Source organism: Oncorhynchus kisutch, linkage group LG15 (assembly GCF_002021735.2).
Source record: "Oncorhynchus kisutch isolate 150728-3 linkage group LG15, Okis_V2, whole genome shotgun sequence".
Taxonomy (NCBI): Eukaryota; Metazoa; Chordata; class Actinopteri; order Salmoniformes; family Salmonidae; genus Oncorhynchus; species Oncorhynchus kisutch.
This window is the reverse complement of record NC_034188.2, coordinates 46576658-46597555: the sequence shown is the minus strand read 5'-3', so window position 1 is coordinate 46597555 and position 20898 is coordinate 46576658. Positions and strand designations below refer to the sequence as shown.

Below are 20898 nucleotides of genomic sequence, written 5' to 3'. Positions count from 1 at the left end.
GATATCAATTATTCACCAGGCTAGCTGCTTGTGCTACTGCTGCTCCCCATGGAAACAGCTTGAACAGGGCTTTATGTGTCTGAAAGAGTTGGTTTCGCTGACCATACTGAAGTGTGCTCTGTTTTGCCATTCTGTCAGAGCCACTCTGTCAGAGAGAAATTGTTGTTGTTGTCTGTCAGGCATTATATATTACACTTAATTTGTACACTAGAGAGCACTACAATTTGGGTCATGGGTCACTGGTGACACAGTATATACAGTGCATTCGAAAAGTATTCAGACCCCTTGACTTTTTCCACATTTTGTTATGTTACAGCCTTATTCTAAAATTGATTAAATCGTTTTTTCCCACTCCATTTTCACACAATACCCCATAATGACACAGCAAAAACAGGTTTTTAAAACAGTTTGCAAATAGTATTCAGGCCCTTTACTCAGTACTTTGTTGAAGAACTTTTGGCATCAATTACAGCCTTGAGTCTTCTTGGGTATGACGCTACAAGCTTGGCACACCTGTATTTGGGGTGTTTCTCACATTCTTCTCTGCAGATCCTCTCAAGCTCTGTCAGGTTGGATGGGGAGTGTCGCTGCACAGCTATTTCCAGGTCTCTCCAGAGATGTTCGATATTGTTCAGTCCGGGCTCTGACTGGGCCATTCAAGGACATTCAGAGATTTGTCCCGAAGCCACTCCTGTGTTGTTTTGGGGACCAGATAATCTTGTTTCTCATGGTCGGAGAGTCCTTTAGGTGCCTTTTGGCCAACTCCAAGCAGGCTTTCATGTGCCTTTTACTGAGGAGTGGCTTCCGTCTGGCCACTCTACGATAAAGGCCTGATTGGTGGAGTGCCACAGAGATGGTTGTCCTTCTCTGTACCACACGTGGACTCCAATCAAGTTGTAGAAACATCTCTAGGATGATCAATGGAAACAGGATGCACCTGATCTCAATTTCAAGTCTCATAGTAAAGGGTCTGAATACTTATGTAAATAAGGTATTTCAGTTAGAATTTTTTTATATATTTGCAACATTTTCTAAAAAACTGTTTTTTCTTTGTCATTATGAGGTATTTTTTTTTAATGCAATTTTAGAATAAGGCTGTAACGTAACAATATGTGGAAAAGGGAAAGGGTCTGAATACTTTCTGAATGCACTGCACACTCCGTGATCAGTTCCAATATCTCAGAAACAGCTGGCCTCCTGGGCTTTTCACGCACGAAAGTGTCTTGGGTTTTCCCGAAAATGATGTGAAAAAAAACAACAACATCCAGTCAACATTATACTTGTGGGCGAAAACAGCTCATTGATTAGAGGGCTTGAATTAGCATGGCAAGAATCGTGCAAGCTAACAGGCGGAACACAAACAGGCACATAACGGTGCAGTACAACAGTGGTGTGCAGAATGCCATCTCTGAAAGCACAACTCCTCAATCCTTGTCACGGATGGGCTATTGCAGCAGATGACCACACCGGGTTCAACACCTATCAAGCTAAAAACAAGAAGTGGCTCCAGTGGGCACGCAATCAGCACTGGACCAGTGAGGAGTGGAAAAACATTGCCTGGTCCAAGGAATCCCAGTTTCTGTTGCGTCATGCTGTTGCGTCATGCTGAGTTAAGGATTTATGTAAGCTGCATGAGTCCTCCAGGAAGTGGGATGCACAGGGTTGGATAGAGAGCATACTGTTCTTGCCTAGCCCAGCTTCTAGACATGGATTGTACAGTATACCTTGTGAGTTATTTGCCGACCCGTGCCTGCTCGGCGATGATGTTCCCATGACAGAGTTAATATCCATGGACGGTTCTGATGAGAAGGTTGTTCTCTGCATTGCTGAGCAGTGCCCAGGAAAGAATTTCATCCAAGACAAGATCGTGTTACCATTTATATAATGAATATGAATTCAGGGGGCTAAAATGATTAAATATTAAACATACAAAAAAATGTTGAGTCAGAATAAAAAATGGTCCTTTTTACAGTATCTCTATTGATGCTGTGCAAACAGGAATGTGGCCATGATGACAATACAGGGTTCATTGGAGCTTTTGTCCTATCCACTTGTTTGACAGTTGAGGGCGCTCTACCACCATAGCATAATGCATACTCTACATTTACATATGACTTGATTGTAGAGGATGTGCTGGTTTTAGGAGCAAGTCAGCAGAATCAGTCAACAGAACTCACTGCATTTATGTCAACAGAACTTACTTCAGTAATCACTCTGTTCAAAACCAATTAAGGGACCAACACTAATGCATTCCAGGTGACTACCTCATGAAGCTGGAAGAGAGAATGACAAGAGTGTGCAAAGCTGTCATCAAGGCAAAGGCTGGCTATTTGAAGAATCTCAAATGTAAAATATATATTGATTTGTTTTACACTTTTTTGGTTACTACATGATTCCATATGTTTTATTTAATAGTTCTGATGTCTTCACTATTATTCTACAATGTAGAAAATAGTCAAAATTAAGAAAAACCCTTGAATAAGTACTGTAGGTGTACTAAAACTTTTCACTGGTAGTGTAACTCACAGCACTAGTTGAGGCCTCTCTCGATCGCTGTTCTCATCAGTGTCTTTAGATATTTTTGTCAGATGTTACTATGGAATACTAAGTATAATTACAAGTATTTCATAAGTGTCAAAGGCTTTTATTGACAATTACATGAAGTTGATGCAAAGAGTCAATATTTGCAGTGTTGACCCATCTTTTTCATGGCCTCTACAATCCGCCCTGGCATGCTGTCAATTAAATTCTGGGCCACTGATGGCAGCCCATTCTTGCATAATCAATGCTTGGAGTTTGTCAGAATTTGTGGGTTTTTGTTTGTCCACCCGCCTCTTGAGGATTGACCACAAGTTCTTAATGGGATTAAGGTCTGGGGAGTTTCCTGGCCATGGACCCAAAATATCTATGTTTTGCTCCCCGAGCCACTTAGTTATCACTTTTGCCTTATGGCAAGATGCTCCATAATGCTGGAAAAGGCATTGTTTGTCACCAAACTGTTCCTGGATGGTAGGGAGGATACTTTTGGAGAATGTGTTGGTACCATTCTTTATTCATGGCTGTGTTCTTAGGCAAAATTGTGAGTGAGCCCACTCTCTTGGCTGAGAAGCAACCACACACATGAATGGTCTCAGGATGCTTTACTGTTGGCATGACACAGGACTGATGGTAGCACTCACCTTGTTTTCTCCATACAAGCTTTTTTCTGGATGCCCCAAACAATCGGAAAGGGGATTCATCAGAGAAAATGACTTTACCCCAGTCCTCATCAGTCCAATCCCGGTACCTTTTGCAGAATATCAGTCTGTCCCTGATGTTTTTCCTAGAGAGAAGTGGCTTCTTTGTTGCTCTTCTTGACACCAGGCCATCCTCCAAAAGTCTTCACCTCACTGTGCGTGCAGATGCACTCACACCTGCCTGCTGCCATTCCTGAGAAAGCTCTGTACTGGTGGTGCCCCAATTCCGCAGCTGAATCAACTTTAGGAGACGATCCTTGCTATTGCTGGAATTTCTTGGGCACCCTGAAGCCTTCTTCACAACAATTGAACCGTTCTCCTTGAAGTGCTTGATGATCCGATAAATGGTTGATTTATGTGCAATCTTACTGGCAGCAATATCCTTACCTGTGAAGCCCTTTTTGTGCAAAGCAATGATGACGGCACGTGTGTCCTTGCAGGTAACCATGATTGACAGAAGAAGAACAATGATTCCAAGCACCACCCTCCTTTTGAAGCTTACAGTCTGTTAATCGAACTCAATCAGCATGACAGAGTGATCTCCAGCCTTGTCCTCGTCAACACACACCTGTGTTAACGAGAGAATCACTGACATGATGTCAGCTGGTCCTTTTGTGGCAGGGCTGAAATGCAGTGGAAATGTTTTTTGGGATTCAGTTCATTTGCATGCAATTCATCTGATCACTCTTCATAACATTCTGAAGTATATGCAAATTGCCATCATACAAACTGAGGCAGCAGACTTTGTGAAAATTAATATTTGTGTCATTCTCAAAACTTTTTGCCATGACTGTAGTATATGACTATGTGTGAGTATTACCACTGCAGCATTTCCGCTTGACCACAGGCTCTACTCAAATCATTTAAAATTTTGGCTTACCTGGGTCCTGAGTTGGTTCCTTGAAGGAGCATATATCAAATCAACCCATATTGTATTGGTCTCATACACGTGTTTAGCAGATGTTAATGTGGGTGTAGCGAAATGCTTGTGCTTCTAGTTTCAACAGTGCAGCAATATCTAACAAGTAATATCTAACAAGTTCACAACATATACCCAATACACACACAAATCTAAGTAAAGAATGGAATTAAGAATATATAAATATATGGACGAGCAATGTCAGTGCGGCAGAGACTAAGATACAGTAGAATAGTATAGAATACAGTATATACATATGAGATGAGTAATGCAAGATATGTAAACATTATTAAAGTGGCATTATTAAAGTGACTAGTGTTCTATTCAGTAATGAAGAAATCCAACCAGCGGAACTCCTGTCGCGGTGCTGTGCTCCTCATATCAATATGTAAATATCAGCAGGTTACGGCGAGAGCAACTATGACTCTCTTAAGTTAAGGTGGAAAATAATTTCAAGTCTGTGAATATAGGCAGCAGCCTCTCTGTGCTGGTAATGGCTATTTAACAGTCTGATGGCCTTGAGATAGAAGCTTTTTCAGGCTCTGTGTGCCAGCTTTGATGCACCTGCACTGACCTTGCCTTCTGGATGATAGCGGGGTGAACAGGCAGAGGCTCGGGTGGTTGTTGTCCTTGATCTTTTTGGCCTTCCTGTAAAATCGGGTGCTGTAAGTGTCCTGGAGGGCCAGGTAGTTTTCCCCCGGTGATGCGTTGTGCGGACCTCACCACCCTCTGGGGAGCCCTGCGGTTGTGGGCGGTGCAGCTGCCGTACCAGGCGGTGATACAGCCTGAAAGGATGCTCTCAATTGTGCATCTGTAAAAGTTTGTGATGGTGGGTACAACATCTCCTATACACTTCCTGATCAACTCAGTTACCGTTTCAGTGAATTCTTGAATATTATTCTCTCAAGCTACCCGGAACATTTGTTTACCTTTTGCTAATACAGGCCAATTGACAAGTGTTTCACTAGTTGAGGCCTCTCTCTGTCACGTTCTGACCTTTATTTCCTTTGTTTTGTATTTATTTAGTATGGTCAGGGCGTGAGTTGGGTGGGCAGTCTATGTTTGTTTTTCTAGGTTTTGGGTATTTCTATGTTTCGGCCTAGTATGGTTCTCAATCAGAGGCAGGTGTCATTAGTTGTCTCTGATTGAGAATCATACTTAGGTAGCCTGGGTTTCACTGTGTGTTTGTGGGTGATTGTTCCTGTCTCTGTGTTTGCACCAGATAGGGCTGTTTAGTTTTTTTCACATTTCTTGTTTTTGGTTAGTTTATTCATGTATAGTGTCTATATTAAAGAACCATGAATAACCACCACGCTGCATTTTGGTCCGCCTCTCCTTCACCGCAAGAAAACCCTTACACTCTCGATCGCTGTTCTCGTCATTTTATCTCAACATGTTCACCCAATACATTTTAAGAAAGTTTAAGTTCATTTACTGCATTCTATACAATTTAAAAACTCAAATGCTATTTCGAGTGCTGCAAAAACAATCAAAAATAACAGCAGCCATTATCACATTGGTTGCTGTAGCTTCATTCACCTAGGTATTTGTAAGTATTCTAGGTCCATTCTAGGTCCAGAGTAGTGATGCTAGTCGGGCGGGAGGGTGCGGGCAGCAATCAGTTGAAGAGCATGTACTTAGTTATACTTGCAGTTGGAGGCCACAGAAGGAGTGTTGTATGGCGTTGAAGCTCTTTTGGAGGTTTGTTAGCACAGTGTCCAAAGAAGGGCCAGATATATACAGAATGGTGTCATCTGCGTAGAGGTTGATCAGAGAATCGCCAGCAGCAAGAGCTACGTCATTGATATATACAGAGAAAAGAGTCGGCCTGAGAATTGAACCCTGTGGCACCCCCATAGAGACTGCCAGAGGTCTGGACAACAGGCCCTCCGATTTGACACACTGAACTCTATCTGAGAAGTAGTTGGTGAACCAGGCGAGGCAGTCATTTGAGAAGCCAAGGCTATTGAGTGTGCCGATAAGAATGCGGTGATTGACAGAGTTGAAAGCCTTGGCCAGGTCGATGAAGACGGCTGCACAGTACTGTCTTTTATCAATGGCGGTTATTATCTCGTTTAGAACCTTGAGCGTGCCTGAGGTGCACCCAGGACCAGCTCGGAAACCAGATTGCATAGCGGAGAAGGTACAGTGGGATTTGAAAATGTCGGGGATCTGCTTATTAACTTGGCTTTCAAAGATTTTAGAAAAGAAGGGCAGGATGGACAGGGTAGGGGGCAATTCGGTTTTCAAATCAGTTGATTCAGGAAGTGAATGGAAATGTATGAATTGAATGGTTTTCTATGAGGATTTTTCTGAATCTAATTTCCAATTCACTTCCTGAATTGAAAACTGAACTGACCCCAACAGCAGTGAATCTCTCTCAGATAACAGTAGTTTGGGGCGATGGCCCAAATGGCACCTTATTCATAGGGAATAGGGTACCGTTTGGGATGAAGTTTGGATTTCAGAAGGAGTGTCCTAACAGGTCTTTACTGTAAACATGTCAGTGGTGTGGTTATCACACTGACTGGCCCCAGGAGGTAACTAACTGTGTGCCATTCCTAAAGCGTCCTGCTTATTTGAAAACACAAACATTGACATGAGGTAGAATAAACAAGATAGGGGACAATATTTATTTGAGATACAGTGCTTGTATCAATCTTGAAATGTTTAAAATACCAGAGATAGATACCGAAATGTAATAACCTCAACAGGAGTATTTGTGGAAAGTTAGTGAACAGTAGAAAACAGAGGCACTTGCACACAGATAGAGATCATTGGGAGTTCTGCTGGTGTGTGTGTGTGTGTGTGTGTGTGTGTGTGTGTGTGTGTGTGTGTGTGTGTGTGTGTGTGTGTGTGTGTGTGTGTGTGTGTGTGTGTGTGTGTGTGTGTGTGTGTGTGTGTGAGTGCGCATGTGTGCGTGTGTGTGGGTGGGTGCGTTTCTTAGTGATTGGTTTGACTCATAACCTGTGTTCTCCAGGGTGCGGTTATATCCTCGTTGTGAGCGGGTTGAATAAAGAGAAAACAATGCTTTAAAAAATCCATAAATGTACAATTCTAAGTCATATCTATAGGCCACATTGAGTTTTTTTATCTGCCATTAGTGCGTAAACCTAAGCTTTCGGGCCTAACTATATGTGCGCCGACTGAAACCTGGCACATTGGACGCTATTCTGTTTCTCAACAATGCTGCAAAAGAAAGGAAGACGAAGTAGGCCATTATAGCCTCAAAATGTAATTGTTCAATAAATTAAATGGCAAAGTAGGCTAATTACACAGTGCATTTTCACAAAAGCATACGCAATGTGGGATTTATTATTTGATTTATTTTTCACAAAAGCATGTGCAAGGTGTACATTTTGGCTATTGTTTGACATTTTTTTTGTTTCAGTGAAACATTAGTCCACTGTTCAATAGGCCTACATTTTACAGTAGGGTAGCACTCCAGGAACAAAGTTGGGCAGCCATGCATTCAGCTGTCCTCTAAATATAGAACTATGCAAAAAGGCATTACAGGTATTGGATATGGGAAAGTATACTTCAAATGTTTGAACTCAACACACCTCTTCGCTAGTTGGGCTAACAGAAAAGTGTGAACAGGTGTCTTAAGTTGCATCCCAAATGGCTTCCTATACCCTTTATAGTGCACTAGTTTTGATCAGTGTCCATAGGGCTTTGGTCAAAAGTGTCTGTATTAGTTTCAAAAGTGGCTCTCTCACATAACTATTAAATAGGGCATTATTGGCAAATGTGAACAAACGTATTATGAGCTATGCTCCGCATCCCAAATGGCATCCTCTTCCCTATACATTATAATGCATTACTTTTGACCTGGGCCCATAGGGCGTACTGAGCTTTATTAGTTGTTGTTTTTCTTTGCTCTATTCTGTCATAGACTCTAATCAGAGAGCCTGGATCTTAGAGGACTTTTTAAAAAGTAGGTCAGAGGCCTAACGAGGTAAACTGTCAGCTACAGGAGTGGCATTAGGCGACGGTGGTGGTGAATGTATAGTAGACCCTATGTCTGATGACTTATTTTACAGGTTTGTTCTAAACACACGTTTTTCTTAAGGTTACCTGTTTTTCTGACAGCTTGATGGAAGTCAAGGTGGAGAAGGGGAAGTGTGATGAGGGGGTGGTGTTTCGTTCTGCTCGGATCTATGTTTTATTTCGGTTCACTACGATTATACTGTCTGGTAGAAAACCATTGAGCTAATTGTTTTTCAGGCTGTGTATATCGACTACTTCCCGGGTTAGAGCTGTTGGAATTATATTGACATAGTTTATATTTGTATAATTACTGTATATCTAACGTGTTATTTTGAAGAAAAGAGCATAATGAGCCTGTTCAGATATACTCAGTTCAGGTGCTTTTATGAATTGTCTCTCTGTATCCTGTTTGATTTAGTTAATTTCTGTTTGTTTAGTTTCGAGAGTACCATCCACATGTATTTAGGAAACTAATCAGGAGCTACTCCCCTTTTCATTCAATAAACTCATTGTAAATCAGTTTAGCTGCCCAGGAACAGGGGAGAATGGTCCGGTTGTTCGCTGGCTAAATGTGGTAACTCTTTCAAACAGAAAACGCCTTCAAGTGCATACACAGTATGTTTGTATTACTGATGTAGCCCAACCAGCTTAGGAAAAACTTGTACATGTACAGTAGGTGTGTCCAGTTTACGTGTCTATTGAAAAAGATTGATTGAATACAGCCTGCCCAGAGAGAACAATTTTTAAATTCATGTCAATTCTGCAATATATTTGTTTTACTGGTTGTGTTTAATATTTAATGTTTTAACCATAAAAATGTTTACAGTTTTGAAAGTAAAAGTGCAGTAACTGCATTGTATGGTGTTATTTTTTATGCAGTACTAGCCGAATCACTGCAAAATAACTGCAGTGTATTGCATTTGAACTGCAGTTATACTGCACAGTACAGCAGTTATACTGCAATTGCAATCTTTTTTTTTGTGAGGGAAATTGACTTAAAACTCTAGAGACATTGTTGTAAATTCTGGGCTGGCATGTGACCCTGACCCAAAACTGAACTGGATGTGGCATCTGATGATTGTTTGAACCTGGGTCTTGTGCACTCCACAAGACTGTGTTAGCCCACTGAGCTAAAGCCTAGGTGTTTGCATAAACGTCGCACAACCTCCGTTGCACAGGATCAGGGTGACGGAGGAAGCAGCGAGAGGGGGAGGTGACTTTCAGGTTGATATGGATTGCATTGTCCTGACAACCATGGCGTTATTCATAAAGCGTCTCAGAGTCGGAATGCAGATCTAGGATCAGTTTTTTCTAGTAAATCATAATGAATAAGATCACATGGACAGGGAAAACCTGATCCTATATCAGCACTCCTACAATGAGATGCTTTATGAATACGGGTCCAGAAATCAACATGAGGAATAGTCAGCTCGAACGCAGTAAACACCACTTCTGTCATTCTCTCTGGTTCTGAACGCTGCTCACAGCTAGTTAAAACATTTTTGAAATGGGGAGGTACCTGAAATAATTCAATAAGAAATGTTAACTTTCAGAGTGGCTGATCAATTTGAGGACCGGTGTTTGTGTGTGTGTTGTCTTGGGAGAAAGTGCAGACTGCCTCATGCCTGGACTGTGTTAAACGTATGGAGAATGTTTGTTTGGTAACACCTCCTGCACATAAAAGGTTCTGTTGAAGTTGGCAGAGCTCCGCTTGCTTGGCCCTGTTACCTCTCCTTTCACTCCCAAGCTTTGGCTCCGCCCCCCCCCCCCCCTCTCTCTCTCTCTCTCTCTCTCTCTCTCTCTCTCTGTCTCTCTCTGTTATCTCGGCTGAAAAGAGGAGGGGCCAACCATGAAGTAATCAGACACCTGCCCAATTCATGCATGTTATTGTAACTCGCTAAACTGCTCTGACAAGTGCAGGGGTTAACACACACTAGCAGGACTGGAGGCTGGCTGGATGCTCCACTACATCTCTTTACAGCAACACACAGTCATTCTCCCCAGATGGAGCGCTAGATAACAAATGGTGGGCTGGGAAGGAGGAAAAGGAAGGAAGAGAAATTAAACAAAACGCAGAAATACACTGCCCTCAATGTTGCTAGGACAGAGGTCTTGAACTCTGCGCGGTGGGCTCCTTGCCATTCAACCAGCATGTCTCTAAAGGAGTGGGACGATTGGGAGAGTGCTGAAACGGACTGCTCGAAGGGACAGGATGAGGTGGTCATGATTCGCATGGCCAGTCTACATGTGGACCTGTTTCCTGCCAAGGACTTCCAAGGGAAGTTTAAAAAGATGCATCCCAAGAAAAGGCCCACTATTCTGAACTTGGAAAGTAGGTGCTGTTTTGAATGTTTAACATGCTGGGAAACATCTTGGTGCTGAAGGCTAGGATTTTATCTGCCAATGTAGTTGTCGGAGGATAAGTCTTGGAACCTGGTTTTAGTGTGGGACCTGTGTAGACTTGATGCCAGAAAACTAATAACAGACTAATTGCAGCTACTCATATCACCAATCTATGAAATACCTCACTCTCCACTTATATTTGTCACGGTTACCTCGAATCTTAGGACTGTTTACTAAAAGATTCATAGAGAAACTTGTGTGCTATGTAGGCTACGTCATATTAGTAATTTCAAGTTTTAATGTCACATGCACAAATACAGTGAAATGCCTTTCTTGCAAGCTGCAAACCCAACAATGCAGTAATCATTATTAATGTAGTACTACAAATACCAACAGGTAAAACAAAAACAAGAAATAAAAATGTAAATAAGAAATAAGAAGAACACGAGAGAGTAAGTAAGTGTTATTCAGAGTCAGTTCCAATACCATATTTACAATGTGCAGGGATAGTGGAGTGATGGAGGTAGATATGTATAGGGGTAAGGTGACTCGGCATCAGGATATAAGATAAACAGAGCAGCGTATATGAAGATTATATGTGAGTATTTGTGGGTGAGCAAATGTGGAGGTCAACTCCCTCTTGAAGGCATCAATTGGGTTTACCTTGGTCTACAATCATGAGTTTCTAAACTGTTAATTACATAGTTTCTTATTCAGGAGTGGCGTTTAAAAAAATATATATGTAGAAAACCCCTAAATGAACACATGATGAAAATCATGAAATCACAAACAATAACACTTTCGCATGTTATCTGTGTGTGTGAGCAAATTAAGTGTGTGTGCATGTGTGTGCGTGTCTGTGTGCGTGTGTGTGTGTGTGTGTGTGTGTGTGTGTGCATGCGTGCGTGTGTGTGTGCGTGTGTGTTGGAGTGTCAGTGAGTGTGCATAGAGACGGAGCAAAAATTAAATTCAAGTGTCAAATCAGATCGTTCGTGTAGCCATTTTGTTAGCAGTCTTATGGCTTGGGGATAGAAGGTGTTCAGGAGCCTGTTGGTGTCAGACTTGATTTTTAATTTAAAATATATATATATATTTTCATATACTTTTGTATATTTAGTGTAGAAATGCTTGGACTTTTTTAATTTCGGTGAATCTCTTACACAATGTGTTATGTACAGCAACCCCTGGTGTAAAATAGTAAATAATGGTTACTTCTTTGAATGTATTGAGCAGCCTTGAGGTGTAAAACAAGGCTGTCTGTTGTCTCCGTATCTATTTGTTGTGGCCATCGATTTGCTAGCTATTAAAATCTGATCCAACAAGAACATCAAGGGGTTCCAGGGGTTAAAAACAAAAGTGTCAATGTATGCTGATGACTCAAGTTTCTTCTTAAGTCCCCAATCTGGACCACTGCATGGTCTCAATGAAGATATATCTCTTTTCTAGCCTCTCGACTAAAACCCAATTATGGTAAATTTCCCATATTATGTATTGGATCTTTAAAAGACCCCATACCTTGTAGTTTACCAACAAAATGGGGTGATGGTGAAGTAGACATACCTGGGATTCATATCTTTGAAGATATAAATTAATTTACCACAACACATTTCAATAGAAAGTTAGCAAAAACAAACGAGATTCTGCAATGGAGAGGTAAACACTTGTCTGTTTATGGAAAAATCTAATTGATTATCTCTTTGGTCCTATCAGAAGTTTACTTACATACGTAGGCATTGCCTACTCCAGATGACTCGCTTTTTAAATAATATGAGCAAAAAATATTTCACTTTATTTGGAACACTGAGCCAGATAAAATGAAATGTGCCTATTTACACAATGAATATGAGTTTGGGGGGCTGAAATTATTAAAGCATTAAACCTTTCACTAAGTTGTACTTAAACTGGTTCTCCAGTAGATCACTAAGAAAGGCTTATCCTTTGTTCAAAAATTGACATTTTGCCTTTAAACAGATTACAACTTTTCATTTCCGGTTAATTACAGATTAAACGTTGTTCAAAGTATCGCCCTTTCCCAAACAATCCATTCAAAGCTGGTTACAATTTACATTTTATCCTCCAGAAAAACTGAACAAATATTACAATAAATATTATGGCTGAACTCAAATATACTGATTGATAAAAAATGTCAAATGTATGATATTATGAATAGGAATGGTGTAGTTATGTCACATACTGTACTGTATGCAGCTATCAAAATTATATGGGAATGTTGGTTCAATCTAAAGTTACAACCAACAGCATTACCACAAAAATGGAAGAGGCAAGTAGAAGAGGGAGAAGTTAGGGAACTTGTTTGTCTGCCATATATTAAAGGAAAAAAAATAAGCTAAACATATTTGGCAAAAATAGAAAAATGTGTTTCATTTGAGGATAAACACTTTGACAGCTGCGCCATACAGGTTGCAAAGTAGCTAGGAAGAGATTTTCTATGTACCGATTCCATGGCACAAAAAAAAAGTTTTTTAAATAAACCGATTATACAAAATTCATGCCACCAATAGAATGTTATAAAGTATATGGGACATACAACAATCTCAGCTCGGCAGATTTTGCTGTGAAGAGACAGAATCATTAGGTAATTTACTCTGGTAATACCCCTATGTTGCTTGTTTCTGGTCACAGCTTCAGGAATGGCAAAAAAAATTCACAACCTTCATTTAAAATTAAACCTAAAAAATAGCAGTATTGGGCATTTTGGAAAGCCATGGTCAATCAATCAACAAAATAATGATACTCGTAGGAAAGGTTTTTATCTTTAGCTCCCAATCGGTTTGACTATGCAGTTAGAAAGAAAATTAATGTAAAACACAGCACAGTTGGAAAATATATGGCACATGGAAACCAAACGAGGGTGGTCTACGGTGATAGGTCCGATGGCTGAGAGTAGCTGAGGGGTGGGACTAAAGAGCTCATGATTGGTAATGGTATTATTGAAAACACTACATATGAAAACGTTACCGATGTCAACTAGATTGAAGCATCCATTCTATCCATCTATTACACTATTTTGTTGAGCAAGAGTTTATTTCGTTTTCTAGGTCAACATATAATAACAAAAGAGAAGCTGCATGTATCTAATTAGACAAGTTGACGAACAAATATCCTACCAAAATGTCTGAAATTATAAGCAGAAACATATCTAAATCAGGCAACAACTAAAAAAATCAAAATAATCATTCTTTCGTATTTGGCTGTAGCCTATAGCGCATTTTCACAATTTGCAGGTTAGGGTTGGGTGCGGGCCTGAGATTATTAGCAATTGCGGGTAGGTGCGGGTGAACAAACAGCTGACCCACTGTTTGTATTTATTTATTTCACCTTTTTTTTAACCAGGTAAGCCAGTTGAGAACAAGTTCTCATTTACAACTGCGACCTGGCCAAGATAAAGCAAAGCAGTGCGACAAAAACAACAACACAGAGTTACACATAAACAAATGTACAGTCAATAACACAATAGAAACATCTATGTGCAGTGTGTGCAAATTAGAATAGTAGGGAGAAAAGGCAATAAATAGGCCATTGAGGCAAAATAATTAAAATTTAGCAATAACACTGGAGTGATAGATGTGTAGATGATGATGTGTAAGTAGAGATACTGGGGTGCAAAAGAGCAACAACAAAAAATAACAACATGGGGATGAGGTGGTTGGGTGTGCTATTTACAGTGAGGGAAAAAAGTATTTGATCCCCTGCTGATTTTGTACGTTTGCCCACTGATAAAGAAATTATCAGTCTATAATTTTAATGGTAGGTTTATTTGAACAGTGAGAGACAGAATAACAACAACAAAAAACAGAAAAACGCATGTCAAACATTGTATAAATTGATTTGCATTTTAATGAGGGGAATAAGTATTTGACCCCTCTGCAAAACATGACTTAGTACTTGGTGGCAAAACCCTTGTTGACAATCACAGAGGTCAGATGTTTCTTGCAGTTGACCACCAGGTTTGCACACATCTCAGGAGGGATTTTGTCCCACTCCTCTTTACAGATCTTCTCCAAGTTATTAAGGTTTCGAGGCTGACGTTTGGCAACTCGAACCTCTCACTGTTTAAATAAACCGACCATTAATATTACAGACTGATAATTTCTTTGTCAGTGGGCAAACGTACAAAATCAGCAGGGGTTACCAGGTGCCTATTTCAAATCACCAGTTTTTTGGTGTGCCAGGACCATTCACAGTTGAGCTTACTGAGTTTAGCTCAGTGCGGAGGGGCTATTATTTATACTTTTTTTTATCAAGGGAGGCCAAATTCTCACTGGTTTCCCTTGCATTCAATGCTACGGGTGGCAAAAATGTCATACTCTTTCTGATCAGACAGCATCAGATAGATGTGCTACACATACAGAGACAGAAGTGCGGTATTTTGTTTGCTTTGATGATTTCTCCAGTGAGGTACATTCAGCCTCTTGTGAATTGAAGGAAAATTATGAAACAGAGAGAGACGAAGGATACATTATTTTATATATTTTATAATTTTTCTTTGTCATTTTTGGGGGAGGCCTAGCTTCTCTTGCCATCCATAAATACACGCCACTGACCACACTGTCAAGTCACTGACCTCCTCCCTAGAGGGTGTCTCGTCATCGTAAGGTATCAGGCCAACCACCCGTAGTGTTGTGACATCGTGTTTGTGTGTGTGGAAGGTGTTGTACAGTACACAGCTGCAGGCGAGACAGATGCAGTTTCCTAGTAAAACTTGTGATAAGCCTCGACAGCTGGGACATCTCTGAACTCACATTTCTCTGCTTTTCTAGCAGTGGGGCTGTAACTTTGTAGCAGTGTGTCTGTAGCTTTCTTGCAGTGTGGCTGTAACTGTAGCTGTGGCGCTGTAGCTTTCTGTCATTGGTCTGTAGCCTTCTTGTAGTGTGGCTTAGGGTTGAATAGCGAGAACCAGTTTATCGAGATTTACAGAGAGTTCCCACCCAAACCCACTCCCTTTCGCAGGATAAGTTACTGCGAGAAACCAGTAAATTATAATACATTATTTATATGAACAGACGTGAAATGGGGCTGTTAAATTATGTGCCATGTCTATATCTGACTTCTCTAGGGCCTTCTCTCTGCTATCTGAATGATCAATCATCAACGCTCAGGGTGGGGACAGACAGCGCATCTTAGTATGGAGCGCACTTCACAATGCATGTATCATCTCATCATGGTCACTTTTTTTCTTGTGACAGGTAGGCCTAAATTTGCTGCAGCATAGCAAATGCTACAGTAATATAAGGACATAATGCATGTCTAATTCACAAATTTCCATCTGGCTTTTGGTGGTAATTTGCAAAGATGATTTTAATTTTAATTGCAGTTGCAGAGATTCAAAACAGTCTACATGTTACGGTTTTCTAGGTGTGAAGGAGAGTCGGACCAAACTGCAGCGTGTAGATTGCGATCCATGTTTAATGAACAACGTACAACACTACAAAACAAAGAACGTAACGAAAACCGAAACAGCCTATACTGGTGCTAACTAACATAGAGGACACTAAGGACAATCACCCACGACAAACTCAAAGAATATGGCTGCCTAAATATGGTTCCCAATCAGAGACAACGATAAACACCTGCCTCTGATTGAGAACCACTCCAGACAGCCATAGACTTTGCTAGATAACCCACTAAGCTACAATCCCAATACCACCACCAAAACCCCAAGACAAACACACCACAATTACAAAAACCCCATGCCACACCCTGGCCTGACCCAATACATGAAGATAAATACAAAATACTTCGACCAGGGCATGACACTACCACTCGAACATCGTTGCTTTAAATCAATGTGCAGATTATTTTGTGCCCAATTGAAATGAATGGTAAATAATGTATTGTGTTATTTTGTAGTCAATTTTATTGTAAATATGAATTGAATATTTTTCTAAACACTTCAACATTAATGTGGATGCTACCATGATTATGGAAAGTCCTGTATGAATCGTGAATAATGATGAGTGAGAAAGTTACAGATGCACAAATATCAAGACATGCTAATACAGTTGAATTCGGAAGTTTACATACACCTTAGCCAAATACATTTAAACTCAGTTTTCACAATTCCTGACATTTAATCCTAGTAAAAAGTCCCTGTCTTCCCTTAGGTCAGTTAGGATCACCACTTTATTTTAAGAATGTGAAATGTCAGAATAATAGTAGAGCTAATTTTTTATTTCAGGTTTTATTTCTTTCATCACATTCCCAGTGGGTCAGAAGTTTACATACACTCCATTAGTATTTGGTAGCATTGCCTTTAAATTGTTTAACTTCAAACGTTTCGGGTAGCCTTCCACAAGCTTCCCACAATAAGTTGGGTGAATTTTGGCCCATTCCTCCTGACAGAGCTGACGTTACTGAGTCAGGTTTGTAGGCCTCCTTGCTCGCACACGCTTCAGTTCTGCACACAAATTTTCTAGGGCCTCCCAATTTTTCCTCCAAACATAACGATGGTCATTAAGGCCAAACAGTTCTATTTTTGTTTCATCAGACCAGAGGACATTTCTCCAAAAAGTATTGGAGAAATGTGCAGTTGCAAACCGTAGTCTGGCTTTTTTATGGCGGTTTTGGAGCAGTGGCTTCTTCCTTGCTGAGCAGCCTTTCAGGTTATGTCGATATAGGACTCAAGCATCTTCACGAGGTCCTTTGCTGTTGTTCTGGGATTGATTTGCACTTTTCGCACCAAAGTTCGTTCATCTCTAGGAGACAGAACGCGTCTCCTCCCTGAGCGGTATGATGGCTACGTGGTCCCATGGTGTTTATGCTTGCGTACTATTGTCTGTACAGATGAACGTGGTACCTGCAGGCGTTTGGAAATTGCTCCCAAGGATGAGCCAGACTTGTGGAGGTTTACATCTTGTTTATCTGAGGTCTTGGCTGATTTCTTTTGATTTCCCCATGATGTCAAGCAAAGAGGCACTGAGTTTGAAGGTAGGTCTTGAAATACATCCACAGGTACACCTCCAATTGACTCAAAATATGTCATTTAGTCTATCAGAAGCTTCTAAAGCCATGATATCATTTTCTGCAATTTTCCAAGCTGTTTAATTAAAGGCACAGTCAACTTAGTCTATGCACACTTCTGACCCCCTGGAATTGTGATACAGTGGATTATAAGTGAAATAATCTGTCTGTCAACAATTTTTGGAAATTTGACTTGTGTCATGCACAAAGTAGATGTCCTAACCGACTTGCCAAAACTATAGTTTGTTAACAAGACATTTGTGGAGTGGTTGAAAAACAAGTTTTAATGACCTAAGTGTATGTAAACTTCCGACTTCAACTGTATCTCACCATTACAATTACAGGGGAGGTTAGCATTTTTGTGGGTATGATATTTACTGTTTGCCTCTGTAACTTTCTCACTAATCATTATTCACAATTCATTCAGGATTATCCATAATCATGGTAGCATCCACATTAATGTAGAAGTGTTTAGAAACATTCTATTCTTATTTACTATAAAAGTGACTCCAAAATGAAACAATACATTATTTACCATTAATTTAAAATTGGGCACCAATAATCTGAAACACAACCAAAACAAACAGTAAATGCATCCAACAAGTTTGTAGAGTCAGAAGCTTGATCTAATCATTGTGTGCTAGGACTTTTGACTACTTTAGTACACATATAAGGAAATTTGTCCCAATAATTTTGGTCCCCTAAAATATTGTGACTATGTACAAAAAGTGCTATGATTTCGAAAACGGTTCACCTGATATGGATGAAAATACCCTCAAATTAAAGCTGACAGTCTGCATGCACTTCATCGTCATTGTATCATTTCAAATCCAAAGTGCTGGACTACAGAGACAAAACAACAACAAATGTGTCACTGTCCCAATACTTTTAGAGTTCTTTGTATTTCCAAATTAAAATCAAATTCGCTAGCCTATAATTGTAACTTCATACGCCGCATGTCCTGCACCAGCATCAAATGTTCTCTCCCAGTTTCATGGTTTGAATGACGTGCGTAATTCTAGTCCACATAATACAGTATAATACAATACAGTAATACAGTTCACACTCAAAAAGATTAGCCTACTGGAGCTTGTTTAGTTTATTTAACCCAGAGAGCAAAGCTACATCTATGGGCTTTGATTTTCTGTGCTGTGTTTTTTTCTGTCCAGCGTAATGTGCGGTACACTGTCATTTTAAACCTCTCCCTGTTCCAGTCTGTAATACCTACATGTTTCAAGCAGACTACCATAGTCCCTGTGCCCAAGAACGCCAAGGTAACCCGTCTAAATGACTATCTTCCTGTAGCACTCACAACTGTAGCCATGAAATGCTTTGAAAGGCTGGTCATGACTGACATCAACACCATCATCCCAGACACCCTGAACCCACACTGATCTCCATATCGCCCCAACAAATCCACAGATGACGCAATCTCGAAGGGGCGGCAGGTAGCCTATTGGTTAAAGCGTTGGGCCAGTAACTGAAAGGTTGCTTGGATCGAATCCCCGAGCTGACAAGGTAAAAATCAGTCATTCTGCCCCTGAGCAAGGCAGTTAACCCACTGTTCCCCAGGCGAAGAAGACATGGATGTCGATTAAGGCAGCCCCCCCGCACCTCTCTGATTCAGAGGGGTTAGGTTAAATGCGGAAGACACATTTCAGTTGTATAACCCTTTCCCTATTTCCCTTTCCAATCTGTATAAAAGCCACACCTATGTGAGAATTCTGTTCACTGATTCAGCATAAAACTCCATAGTGCCCTCCAAGCTCATCACTAAACTAAGGACCCTGGGATTAAACACCTCCCTCTGCAACTGGATCCTGGACTTCCTGACCGGGCTGCCCCCAGGTGGTGAGGGTAGGTAGCAACACATCCGCCACAATGACCCTCAACGCGGGGGCCCCCAGGGGTGCTTGCTTAGTCCTCTTCTTTACTCCATTTTCACCCACGACTGCGTCACCGCGCACGACTCCAACACCATCATTAAGTTCGCAAACAACACTACTGTGGTAGGCCTGATCACCGATGACAATGAGACAGGTGGTCAGGATAACAACCTCTCCCTCAACATCAGCGAGACAAAGGAGCTGATTGTGGAAATGGATGGCAGATCAAGCCCCCATTCACATTGACAGGCTGTAGTGGAGCGAGTCGAGAGCGTCAAGTACCTCGGTGTTTACATCACTAAGGACCTATCATGGTCTGAACACACCAACAAAGTTGTAAAGAGGGCAAGACAACGCCTCAGGAGGCTGAAAATATTAATCACGTGCCATCAGATCCTCAAAAAGCATCAACGCTTGGTATGGCAACTGCTTGGGATCCAACCACAAGGTGCTACAGAGGGTAGTGCGTATAGCCCAGTACATCACTGGGGTCGAGCTCTCTGCCATCTAGCACCTAAAAAGGCCCTAAAAAGATTGTCAAAGACTCCAGCCACCCAAGTCATAGTGTTCTGGCACGGCATGCGGTATCGGAGCACCAAGTCTATGAGCAAAAGGCTTCTGAACAGCCTCTTCCCCCAAGCCATAACACTGCTGAACAGTTAATCAAACGGCTACCAGGATTATTTTAGTTGTTTTTACACTGCTGCTACTTACTGTTTATTATCTATGTATATTCACCCTACCTATATGTACAAATTACCTCAACTAACCTGAACGCTCGCACATTGACTCGGTAACAGTACCCCCCTCGTTATTGCTACTTTGTGTTACTTTTTATAACATTTTTTACTTTGTAAATCTTTTCTTAACTATATTTCTTGAACTGCATTGTTGGTTAAGGGCTTGTAAAGTAAGCATTTCACTGTAAGGTTTGATTCACTGTTCTGTTTGATTCGCCGCATGTGACTAATAAAATAACATTTGATTACATTTTTTTATTTGACATTTGATTTAACCCTTATTTTACCATGTAAGTTGACAGAGAACACATTCTCATTTACAGCAATGACCTGGGGAATAGTTACAGGGGAGAGGAGGGGGGATGAATGAGCAAATTGTGACACCATTTATTCTAATATTTCTGCACTGGCTCTATGCACACTCACTGGACTCTACCCACACATACTACATACCACACACACACACACACACACACACACACACCACACACCACACACCACACACACACACACACACACACACACACACACACACACACACACACACACACACACACACACACAAACGAATAGTATCTGCTGCCTAGGGATCCAGAATGAAATACAGAAACAGTCTCAATGCTGAGCATGACCTCAGTGTTGTACTGTCAAAAACTGATCCCAGAATAGACCTGCTTGTTGAAAACTTCAACCAGCCACACACCTCTCATTAGGACTGTGTGTGTGTTTTCTGGTCTACATGTGTGTTATGTGATCAAACAGTGTATTCCAATTTAGAATACAAATTATTTATTGTATTTTAA

General features: G+C 40.8%; 1 protein-coding gene across 3 annotated transcripts in view; it reads left to right on the top strand.

Annotated features, from left to right (window-relative positions):
- The first annotated feature begins 10055 nt into the window (after positions 1-10055).
- LOC109906299 (protein furry homolog) overlaps positions 10056-20898 on the top strand; it is a 221761-nt gene continuing 210918 nt past the window's right edge. For all 3 annotated transcript variants that reach the window (XM_031790359.1, XM_031790358.1, XM_031790357.1), the window contains exon 1: positions 10056-10477. In XM_031790359.1, coding sequence (XP_031646219.1) covers positions 10297-10477 — 181 coding nt within the window. In that variant the 5' untranslated portion in view covers positions 10056-10296. The remainder of the gene's footprint in view (positions 10478-20898) is intronic.